Below are 12,252 nucleotides of genomic sequence, written 5' to 3'. Positions count from 1 at the left end.
CAATAAATCCTCACATTTACTTGTCTCTTTTATTGACAATTAATATGTTTTTTGCAATCTTATAATAATGAAAACAATTGCATTACGTAAAGTCAATAAGCAATACTAACATTTGAATGAATGAGAAATTTCAAAATACCTGTCTAAATCCCAAATGCTTAATCAGATAGTATGTGCACTGCAATGGTGATGCACCAAATTCAATTTCTTTTCAATATACAATATATTTAATATTGAAGAAAACATCATTTTATAAAATAGACTTTTTTATTGAATCAATCAAACTAAAACAATGTAATAAATATCACAAACATCATAAGCATATGCCTATATTTAACAGATCTTAGTATTTGGAAAAAAATTAGATCTACATTTCATCAAACATATCATTTATCTCTGAATTAATACTGACTTCGGTAAGTGTAGGCATAGTTTCCATCTCATATAACTGACTATCTTCATCAGCATTTTCAAAAGTGCTTTTCTCATTTTCTTCTTTCAAAATGAAATTAACTTTCTGTTCACTGAACATATTCACAATATTATTCTTTTTCCTGTCATTAAGTTCCATTTTAAAATCTCTGAGCCAGTTATTGTAGTATGAAGGATCTGATTTAGCACATTCTGTTCTGTAGTGCAGCATTGCTTTGAAGGCGTTATCATAATTTCCATCAAAGTTGCTAAAAACCATACTTTCTATAGCTTCAGACATTTCTTTGTATAGGTCCTGCAAAGGTTTACCTTCATTTTTCAAAGTGTTGAAATCATCTATAGGATTAATTGTTCCAACGTTTATAACTTTGTGTGGTTTATTGATAAGATCTAAATGAATTTTTGGCATGTCATCCATGTCAGCATTATTTTCTAACTTTGTACCATTATCAATATCCAATCCAGGATTAATTTGTTTTTTTTTTGTTTTTACTTCAACTTTCCTCAACTCAAATAGGCTTTTAAGTTTTTCTAATGGATCTCTTGATCTTTTCTCAATTAATGGTGGTACTTTGAATAACATCATTATGTCATCTCTGGGTGGAGGCAAAGGTTTACCTGGATTCATTGCTCTAAAGGCAATGCAATCAAGTACATATTGTGCTGATGGGCTCACACATTCTGCAATAGGAAATGCTTCAGTGTCATCAAATTCCTCTTCATCATAAGCTTTAGTCAGATCCATTGCTTTGATTAGTTCTTTAAAAGCATCAACTTGCTCATCCGTGGTAGAAAACTTTTTCAGATTAAGTGGTGGAAAAGCTATGCTTTTTATATCTTCCTTGAAACAAATTCCAACCATTGATAAGCATATAAAGTTGGGATCTATGACAGGCATCAGAGCATACATCTTGGGTGCATTTCCGTTATTGTATACCCTTCTCACAATACCAACTAGTTTTAGTTCATGTAGACACTCGGCAAGGCACCTGATTGCATTTTGAGCTTTCTTATCATTTTTTTGACCGAAAACATATGATAAGCCATCACCATTTAAACATTGCCATGATACATTACTTTCTTGCGTGAAACCATACACCGCAAGTGACTTTGGACCTGATTCATAAAGCATACTTTTATCACAATCGGAGAAGGGTATTATTTCTTGGCCATAACAATATCCCTTTATTACTTCAGAGTGGTCTACTACATTTTGGTTCTCAGAATTGACAAATACTTTATTTTTCATTACACCCTCTGTAGTGCTAGCTGTATTTGTCACAGGGTCTTTAACACTCACTAACCACTTCTTAACAACAGGTTCGTCTTTAAGCCTTATATATGCTGATACAGGTATTTTGATATTGGGGCCGATGCTAAGATCAACATTCCAAGGTATTGGGTTTACAACTTTCTTTTTGTGGAATAACAAATATTTCATGATAAAATCGAAAGTTGTCGTAGTTCCATTTGTTCCAAAAACTAATTCTCTAGCAAACTCCAGGTCTTCATTTTTATTATCTTCTGAATAAATATCTGGACCAAAAACATCAATTTCTAAGCCTGATTCTTTGAAGCCAACCAAGACCTGTAACAGATTTTCAATAATAAAGCAGACTTAATTACTATAAGAAATTTTTAACTTTTATTTAACTTTATACAAATTCAGTACCTTCTCTATGTCTTCTCTGTCAATATGTGACGCAGCTTCAAAGTTTGTCAACAGAATAATTTTTTTGTTCATTATTTTGACACCACTCACATCATTCATGTAGTGATTGGCTGCCACTACAATAGCATCGAACCAGTTGCCTTTAGCTTTTGTTGGCTGAAAATGAATCTTTTGTTAATAAACAATCATGTGCAATACTAGTGTTCCTCCTTGGCTTTGCCTGCGGTTTTATATTGCCTACAGCACTTAGCGATTATATACATATTCAATGGTACATATAAAGGCAACAAGTCATTTTTGTAATTGGTTTTTCTATTCCTGCAAATTTCAGCGTTATATTATTATACATTACAATGCTACTGGTATTTTCCATAAGGCTAGTTTAATAAGCATTATGTATAATCAATATTCTTATTGGAATTATAAAAGATTAGTTTTGATTTTAACAGTAATGAAAAAAAATTTAAACAACTGCAAAGTATGAAGCAAAGCAACTTGCCGCTTGTGTATGTATGCTTAGAACTTTAAAACTACAGTACGAATTTCGATGAGGTTTTTTATAGATAGTTATTCAAGAGGAAGTTTTATATGTAAAATAAGTTTTAACTACTCCGAATTTAACTCGTGCGAAGCCGCGGGCAAAAACTAGTATAAACTTAATTATTACCTGATCAGGGAGATTTCGTATCATTTGCCAAGTTGGTTGTTGAAGTTCAGAAAATACTTCTATGTATTTAAAATCCCCAGTACTTTTCTTAGAACCTAATAATATAATACCAAGGTAATTTTTTCCTTGGCTGATTATTTTACGTTCAATAATACGAGCGGTGCATTCTCTTGCATTTTCAAAAAAACTTTTTTCACCTTTTCCCTCCGTTTTTGAAACATTTCTGCCGATGTCGAGAATAATTAATGTACCATGATCAATTTTTGTTGGCGCCATATGGAGTTTAGAGTTTTTATGGGTCTTTAAAAATATTAATTGATATTTTTATACAGTTTTCTATTCACAATTACAATCCACAATCATAACAAGTTGAGACAAGTTCGAAGTTTCAGTTTAAAAGTTGTTATCACGTCATTTTGTTATTTTGTATTGACATTGACGTCACATATCAAGAAGTAGTCACAGAGTACTTTTGTATATACAGGTAACAAAGATGGATAGTATACTGATGTATGAGTTTAATGCTTGTAATTTGTATGAAAACTGTATTGTAAATAGTTAGATAGGTATCTACTTAATCTGTCCATTACGTGAACTGGTGATTACTATGAGAACGAAAGAACAATAAGAAATAGTAAGTAGTAAATAATAGCATATGCATAATTATAAAGAATAATCTATAATAATTTGTGACAGTGACTTTGACGTATATTTGTTGATCAATAAACCTACTGCAGTAAAGTAAACTCTTGAAATTTCATCAATTTCATAAATTATTGTTATTATAAAGTTACTATAAAAACCAATAAAATGTAGACATTTAACTACTACAATGGGGCGCAACTTATTCTTCAAGATGTTATAAATATATTCATATCTCTTTTGTCAACATGATCGTCTACATTACGCAAAAATGAAGTTCTCATTTCAACACCGAGCTTTTTACTGTTATATTGGTATGAGTATTTGGATTTTCTTCCTCATAACAGGTAATAATAATACTATAATAATATTTTTACTGATCTTTGCCCGTAATAACAAATATCTTGATAATTACCTGTTTTTTAGTTGTCTACAAGTACATTACAGTCAGTGACGATCCAGTGGCAATTAAAGTTGATCATAGCGTGTATATATCTAAAATTGATAGTAAATACAAGAAGACCTACAGCAGAGCATGTAATCCACCTGAAAGTATTGTAAGAGGATCAGAAGGTAATTCATAGCTCCAGACCCTTCTACAGAAGAATTTGTTTGATTTGTTTCTTAACAGTCACAAATTCCCATACTATTAGATGCTGTTCATCATCAAGTATAAATCGTCTTTCTTTTTCTTATAAGGCTCTTAAATATTAGTATTTTATGTATGATTTTACTTCTAACTAATAATAAGTACATGATTATTTCAGCGGCAGTAGATAGCGATACATGGTTATTGCAGGGAGTACTGGTGATTACTAGGCATGGTGATAGAGGACCTCTGACACATTTGAAGGGGGGTGATCAATTACCATGTGACACAGTGCCTGCGTCTCCTTTATTAAAAAGGTTTAGTTATTATTTATGAGTATAATCTAACATTCTGTAGGCTTAAGACATTGACCTGTTTATGGTTACTGAGCCAGGAATAGATATCATATTCAGTTTTCATCAATGAAGTAAACTTCGGTTTTTTAAAATCCATTCGCTCAGGGTATGAAGCTGAATGGTTTAAAAGTATTTCCAAACAAAAACTTGTTATAAATAAGTGAAGTCTCGTGCCTGGGGTATGGGGCAGACAATATACATCTGTTTCACTGATTGATTTTCATTATGGACAAGTAGGTGATCAGCCTTCTGTGTCCTGCCAGACTGAGACTAGTTTTTATTTGTACATCCTCACTGGAAATCAAACTCGGCACGTCTCTGTTCTACGCTCATGCTTTATCACTGTGCCAAGGAGGCAGTCAAAATCAAGTTGTTATCATTACTTTTTATTATTTCAATTCTATCCTTATTAACACCAGCTATGAAGAATTTGTCTTAAATGCAAGTTCGTCGGGACGCGCCTGGTGGGTAGCCGGCCCGGGCCCGTTTCACAACTTCCCCTCGCTCCCTCGGACAGCTGCTACTCATTGTGCGTTGGGGCAGCTCACCCCCCATGGGCTGTTGCAGATGATTACTGTCGGTAAGCATGGTTAGGTTTTTGAGTAGTTTTTACGGTGGAAAAGTGGTTATATATTGTCGTAATATATATAAAATAATTGTTTTGAATTTTAAAATTTATGATATAATAATCATTCCGATTATCATGTTAAAAGAAACAGAATAAAAATAAATAGTCTCATAATAAAAGTCATAAAATTTTCACAGTTTTCTATTTGTTTCCAGGTAACATTTTACGAGAGGCATATGGTGAATATCTTGGCATGGAAAGTATGGAATTATCCGGGAAAAAAGATACAGGTGGGCACATATTATTCATTTAATTTATTGTTTAATTTACTATCTTATTTTTACATAGGTCTCGGCGTATATTTCGCCCGCGTAGTCAAGGGAAAAGATTTTTCCGCATTCTTTCCGTTCATAGAGGTTTTCCGGAATGAAAACTATCCCCTGTCTTTTATCAGATCTCAAACAATCTTTGTACGAAGTTTCATCTAAATCGGTTTAGTGGTTTCAGCACTAATGAGAGACAACCAGAGTTACACATTTTTAATAAAAGGTTCAATACAAGAGCTAATAACTTCACCTTACAAATATCTACTTCTCATAAACTACGATGTAGTACTGCATATTTTTTTTCACTAATCTATACTAATATTATGAAGCTAAAGTGTTTGTTTGTTTGTATGAACGCGCTAATCTCAGGAATTTCTGGTCCCCTTTGAAAAATTATTTCATATTTAGATAGCCCATTTATTGAGGAAGGCTTTATGCTATATAATATATACCACGGGCAAAGATGGGACGGAACGCTACTTAAATATATAATAATATTTGACAAATAAATATATGATAAATATATCAAAAAAATAAATTAAAACATCATCCTATTCGAATCGTCTGGCCAGGCGGGCTAGCGTACAGCACTCGGTACCGGCGCACCTTCCAGTCGCTGCAGGCGCTTGCGTGGGGCGCCACGCGCAACGCGGCCGCCGCCCGCGAGGCGCACAGCGTCGCCTTCTGCTTCCGCCACTGCGCCTGCAACGCGCACCACGCGCTCGCCAAGTGAGTGCGGCACACGCACACACACACATACACACACACGCTTACACACACACACACACGCTTACACACGCACACACACACACACACACACACACACACACACACACACACACACACACACGCACACACACACACACACACACACACACACTTCCGAAGGTGATGCTGTCATGTAAAGAAGCATGGGAAGCAACGAGCGCCTATGTAACGGAGGTACTGAAAGACCTACGAAAGATAGAACAGACGCGTAAAGCTATGAACAAACTAGTTTAAAATAAGAGGAAAAGCTCATGATGTCTGTCCCCCGTGAAGTAAAGCCTCACGGCCGTCCCTCGGGCATATGGACTAAAGAAGAAAGAGGGTTTTTTAGTCGGTATGGACCACGGAGTCGAAACCGACTTAACAGGTCGTAGATCCAAACGTTAATACTTGAAAGTATTTTTACCCCTCTAAAAATATAAAAAAAAAAAACACTTTTCCCCTCTACAATAAAAACAAATACGCACTCAGGTGTTCCTGTACATACGCATACACAGTACACACACAAAAACGTACGCGCATGTTATAACTACACACGCACACACGTATACAAACAGCTCGCTTACGGATGAAGATCGAAAACGTATTAAATCTAGCTTACATTGTACTATGTACATACAAAACAATTGGAGAATGCAAATTGAAATATGACATTTTCAAATATATATTTACAGATTACTGGGTTATTATTGTACTTCATTAATCTATCAATTAAAATTAAACATAATCTTTATTATATTTTTCAGGAGAATAAGTATACAAGCAAGGAATCGACTCGATTCACATCCAGCAATCAAGGAATTGATCAAGAAGTTATCGAGGGTTTTATTCGAATCTCAGGAATACACAGATGCTGATGTCGTTAGAGATGCTCTATTAGCTTATATGTGCCACGACGCACCGATGCCTTGCTCAGAACAAAAAGTAGACAAGAAACTATCCCTAACTAATCGGAAAAGAAAATTTAGATCAGATAGCGTCCGATCTCGGAACATTCTCGAAGTTGACATCGACACTTTAAACATGGAACTCGATTATATAAACAACCAATTAGATTTCAACAACGAGATCGGAAGGAAAGCAAGGGATATCATAAAACCATTCGATAAACAAAAGCAACCGCTAGACTTCGACGCTCAAATGGAACGAGAAAAGCTTCTATATTACCAACAAAGATACTTGGACAGCGCAGATAACTACGACGATGTCGTGATTGTGAAGAAAAATTTAGACGCGGATTTCAATTTTCCGAACGACGCTCGAATAGACGCTGATTTCGATGAAGAGTACAAAGAGCCCACACCAGATGTATCCGAGAGTTTCTGTATCAAAAAGGACCATATTATGTCACTATTCTCGTATTTGGAGTGGGGTTATCGGCAAGACGTGAAAAATATTAATAATAGGCGTCGGAGTTTGTTAATAGCGTACGGGCTGGTACACAATGTGGTACAGAATATGATTCGAATGATATCTGAGAACAAGCCCAAGTTCGTTGTGTACTCCGGACATGATAAAACCTTACAAGCGTTAATCCTAGCTCTGGGGCTTAACAACTATCAGCATTATAATATACAGTACGCGGCACGGATGATATTCGAAGTGTACAGAAAGAAGGATTTACGGGACGAGTTTAAATTTACGAAACGGAAAGCGGTGGCTCAAGATTTTTACTTCCGCGTCGTTTATAATGGGGAAGATGTGACGCACAAATTGAGTTTTTGCAAAAATAGACAGATCGTTGATATGAAAGTTGTTGACCCGAGCGATGATACGAAAACGTTTATTACATATCTATGTCCAATCGAGAATATTGTCCGTTTCATACACGACGATTATTTCGCTATTTTCAACGTGAGTAATTATAAAGATGCGTGCGCTGCGTATGGGAATGGTAAACATATTGTATGAGACAAAGATAACTTCGAAAATGAACCAATGAATAAAATAGATTTAGGTTTTTCATATACGAGTTGTTTGATGACGTATTGTGAAATTTAAGAAATAGTAAAAGTAATAAAGGTATATTCGTATCTGATAATCACACGGCTGTAAGTTTAAGATGTATTAAAATCTAGTTATGTTTTTTAACATATATAAAACCTTGCTGATTTACGACAAAAATACGTTAAAACAAATTCTAAAAGCGAATTTATTTCATTTAATGATAATAATTTATTAATTGATGCGGCTACTTAATGTTATTTACTTTAAACATATCATAATTGACATATAAACTATACAATATAGGTGTAATTGTTTTAAAGACTGAAATCTTCAAATGTTTTACATAATTAATATTTAAAGATTAATTTATAGTGTTTATTTAAAAATAAGTACGAATCATAGCGATATTATTGCTTATCAAACAATCAGTCATAGATGATGTAAGAAAAGGTCTATATTTCATCATTCTAAATAAACAAGAACTTATTTTATATATTATAATTCATAACCGTTCATGTAGGTAAAGGTTCGTCAAAGCAAAGCCACTTTAATTCGGTTTTAGTTAGCACAGCTCACATTTTGTAAACTCTGTGTAGACGCACTATTCACTACGCATTAAGCTTACAAAAATAAAATCCAGTTTAATGTTTTTAGATACAGAAGTTTACTCTTGTGAATCTATCAATGCTATAAGTAGGTTTAAAAAAGAATAATCTAGTATAAAATCTAAAAAATTTACCGAAATTAAAGTGTAACTGACAATTTGAAATTCCCTTATTTATTGTGAAATTATTTTATCAACCCGACGGCGATTTATACAAATCTCTAAGCTTATATCATATATAAATTTATAACGGATCTCAAACTGGCAATGTACATTAAATAATATAGAAAAAGTACAAGCGACACTTAATTCGATCTCATATAATTCCAGTTAAAATATTTAAATTAGGATTATGTTGGAGCCAAGCTACTTTTTATATGAAATATTTTTGTCATAAGCATAAAATAATAAATTAATTGTAGTACAAAATAATTTTTCATGTACTTATTTTTGTGATTATTATTAGTTTATGTATACGTCAATGGCAAATTACATGATTTCGGCGTAAGTTTACAAATGCTCGCAGTTTTGTAATCACTTAAGGATATATTTTACCCAAACTTTTTAATGGAGTTAAAGTGCAGAATGCTTTTGCGCACCCAAGATGCTATCGGGGAAGTAGCCCTGGGTCATGTCGAACTCCCACTGCAATTGTGGACTATTGAAGAAACTCCACTGTGTCCCGTCAAACCGCCTATAGCGAGAGGACCACGGGTGTTGATAGGAATTCGTCCACAACGCGCTCAGTGGCTGCCTGCCACCGGGCCAAGTTTATCTTACCTAACCAAACCATTTCTGATCCCATATTGACATGTTATGTATAATGCGCAGGCATAATACCAAGCTGCGATCGTTCTCACTACGCCATTTGTAAACGACGTAATGACACTATTTACCTGCGCCATTTATATACCATATTATTTTTAGCCATGTGTTAAATATTATAATGTACATAAATATATATGAAACATATACCGATGTGTAATATTGCTACTTGTAAGTATAATTTATTAAAAATAACGTTGTACCTAGCAATTTTTGTATAGGTAAATAGAACAACCTCGATGATCGAGATTTGTCTCATGCAATGTATGTCGAAGCGTTTAAATTAATCTTATGTAACTGCTGAAACGAAATATTAAAGAAAGCCCCAACAGTGTATTGGACTTCCAATTCAAATAACACAATGACTAACATTATAAATTTCACGTTCAATCGATTTATTGACAAATATCTAATCACATTTTTTATATTAATGTATACATTTCAACGATAGTAATGGTACACATTTTTAATATAGTGACATTTAATGTTTTCCTCGCCTCTGCCCTCCAATAATTATGTCTAATATTATTTAACAGATGCGTTAGAATGCGCTTTTTTGTATGTCTATGGTAAATTGTTTCACCATAATCGCCATAGACAATATATCAAGCATTCTTTATAGTTTGTAGCGTTTTGAAACATGCACCTGTACAGTGTTAAATTTAGTAGATTTAATGTATCATTGTTTCTGTATCAATATTATTGTCACATCAGAAGTTCAATAAATTATTGTTCAAATTTGTGTTTTGGATTTATTAGTCGATAATAATTTTAAATGTGAAGTGGAGCACGCTTCGGCACAAATTGAGCCAGCTCGCGACGGAAGGGTACCTTCCTCCACCGAAGATCATATGCATAACATAGTAGCATGCTATTGTGTTTCGTATGGTGAGTTTTGGAGTTGGAGGCCCAATTCCTTTTCCTTACCTTTCCCTTATTCATCATCATCATTGCTTATCTCTTAAAAACAGGCAATGCATTTGTGGCGGCCCGTCCTCTGCAAATGATCATGAATGGTGGTGATCGTGGTGATCGCCCATTCTCGTCGTTGATTATTGTAGTTAAAAGTTGGTTTCGACTGGCAATGAGTTTTGACTTTTTTATGTCGTCAACGGCAATAGAGCCGGTGGGTGGCCTGATGGTAAGAGCTGGCTACAGCCTATGAACATGGGCTGTGGCATACAAATATAACGTATATGCAGTCGCTTTTATACATCCTACTAATATTATAAATGCGAAAGTTTGTAAGGATGTGTGTGTGTGTGTGTGTTTGTTGCTCTTTCACGCAAATACTACTGAACCGATTGAAATGAAATTTGGTACGTAGACAGCTGGACAACTGGAATAACATATAGGCAACTTTTTATCCCGATATTCCTACGGGATACGGACTTACGCGGGTGAAACCGCGGGGCGCAGCTAGTGATAATATTAATGAAATATTCCGAACGTTTAATTTTTAGTTTTATAGCATTGAAATGCTTTATAAATGAGAAATTTTGAATTCTGTTCTGTTCGATTACTGTGGCAGGATCACAGGTGGCCGAGAGGCTAGGCGTTGCCACGGTTAGGCAAGAACCGCAGGTTCGAATCCTGCCTCGTGATTTATTCCGAACGTGTTTGTAACATAAACAAATAATGCAGAACTAATCAGTTGTAACCTTGACAATGACCGAAGACATGTGCCTTTGCATTTGTCTCGCATTGCTGATCGGCTGCGGTTGTAAAACGTGAAAATTTAATATCATTCAAACGTGATACGATAGCGGTTTAAGAGATTATGATTGTTGTACCTATTGCTTATAACTGATGTTGGGAGTGGGGAAAGATAGAATACACACGTCTTTTGTAAAAATAATGTCGGGTTCATGGTTGTCTAATTCAGAGTTAAACGAAGTCTATCAATATATTGGCACTTAGGACCAGGATCGTAATTGTGAAACAACATTTTTAGAAGGCTATCTGATTTATTTAGTAGCTAGGCTACTCATCACGGTGAAACACCTTTGTCATGCGGGCGCATTTTCTTCCTTTATTATTGGAAAGATTTAATATTAATAAGGCTAAATCCTACACATGTTATAAATTCGAAAGTTTGTGAGAACGGATGGATGAGTGTAGAATGTATGTTTATTACTCTTTCCCAGGATACCAACTGAACGGATCTTAGTGATAATTGGCAATTATGTAGCTTATGAACCAGAATAACACATGAGCTGTAGAAGTACTTGCTTTTGCAAACGGTTGTGTCCGCAGGGGAAACTGCGCGGCCACCTAGTAGGTTAGTGGTATCTAGAAATTAAAAACTTTTTAACGGATTTTAAACGCGTTTTATTCATTATATTATTAACCCGACGTTTAGATCACTTTATAGCGAGCGTGGTCACGTCAGTGTGTGGTAATTGTGGTAATTTTTAATTTCTAAATGTACAATACTGGCGTAAAATCAAACACAAGAAAATACTAGGTTAGTAGTATATTATATTAAGTGGGTGGTAGGGGTTGGTAGTGGCATATAAGTAGGTAAAGTATGCTTTGTTTTTCGACTCCAAAAAGGATGTTATGCTATGAAGTGGATGTATAAACCTACTTATTAAAATATATTGGGCACGGTCTGTATCGTTAACGGTTAAGGGATTCCATAATTTTTTGGCGCCCATTCATGTGTACAATAATTTTACACAAAATTTTATTTTTCTACTATCTGCTACAACGTGCAACCCTTACATTTAGATTCTAATTAAACAGATTCGCGGCGCCCCAGCATCGCGAATGCTAATGGGCGGCGGGCAGTTCATTTCATCACTTAAACTTCCTGCTCGTTTGCCTGCGTAGGTAGATAAAAAAACGTGAAAA

General features: G+C 34.7%; 2 protein-coding genes across 2 annotated transcripts; one reads left to right on the top strand and one right to left on the bottom strand.

Annotated features, from left to right (window-relative positions):
• Window positions 1-258: 258 nt before the first annotated feature.
• On the bottom strand, window positions 259-3,184 carry LOC119840097 (X-ray repair cross-complementing protein 5-like). Its single transcript, XM_038366606.1, has 3 exons — window positions 2,772-3,184; window positions 2,105-2,260; window positions 259-2,020 (listed from the first exon to the last, which is right to left on the bottom strand). Exons 1-3 carry the CDS (start codon window positions 3,045-3,047, stop codon window positions 368-370), a joined length of 2,085 nt encoding a protein of 694 aa, XP_038222534.1. The 5' UTR covers window positions 3,048-3,184; the 3' UTR covers window positions 259-367.
• Window positions 3,185-3,684: 500 nt separating this feature from the next.
• LOC119840112 lies at window positions 3,685-8,219 on the top strand. Its single transcript, XM_038366622.1, has 7 exons — window positions 3,685-3,760; window positions 3,840-3,986; window positions 4,181-4,319; window positions 4,778-4,938; window positions 5,142-5,216; window positions 5,825-5,981; window positions 6,767-8,219. Exons 1-7 carry the CDS (start codon window positions 3,685-3,687, stop codon window positions 7,929-7,931), a joined length of 1,920 nt encoding a protein of 639 aa, XP_038222550.1. The 3' UTR covers window positions 7,932-8,219.
• Window positions 8,220-12,252: the final 4,033 nt, after the last annotated feature.

The sequence above is a fragment of the Zerene cesonia genome, chromosome 5 (genome assembly GCF_012273895.1).
Source record: "Zerene cesonia ecotype Mississippi chromosome 5, Zerene_cesonia_1.1, whole genome shotgun sequence".
In the NCBI taxonomy this organism is placed as follows: Eukaryota; Metazoa; Arthropoda; class Insecta; order Lepidoptera; family Pieridae; genus Zerene; species Zerene cesonia.
This window is presented reverse-complemented; position numbering and strand designations above follow the sequence as displayed.

What these genes read in the sequence shown, in the direction of transcription:
- LOC119840097 (XM_038366606.1), bottom strand. Translation starts at nt 3,047, where the DNA reads ATGGCGCCAACAAAAATTGATCATGGTACATTAATTATTCTCGACATC. An exon ending in TACGAAATCTCCCTGATCAG is followed by an intron (nt 2,261 to 2,771) that starts GTAATAATTAAG and finishes ATTCATTTTCAG; the next exon opens with CCAACAAAAGCTAAAGGCAA. An exon ending in ACAGAGAAGACATAGAGAAG is followed by an intron (nt 2,021 to 2,104) that starts GTACTGAATTTG and finishes AATCTGTTACAG; the next exon opens with GTCTTGGTTGGCTTCAAAGA.
- LOC119840112 (XM_038366622.1), top strand. Translation starts at nt 3,685, where the DNA reads ATGAAGTTCTCATTTCAACACCGAGCTTTTTACTGTTATATTGGTATG. An exon ending in GATTTTCTTCCTCATAACAG is followed by an intron (nt 3,761 to 3,839) that starts GTAATAATAATA and finishes CCTGTTTTTTAG; the next exon opens with TTGTCTACAAGTACATTACA. An exon ending in GCGCACCACGCGCTCGCCAA is followed by an intron (nt 5,982 to 6,766) that starts GTGAGTGCGGCA and finishes TATATTTTTCAG; the next exon opens with GAGAATAAGTATACAAGCAA.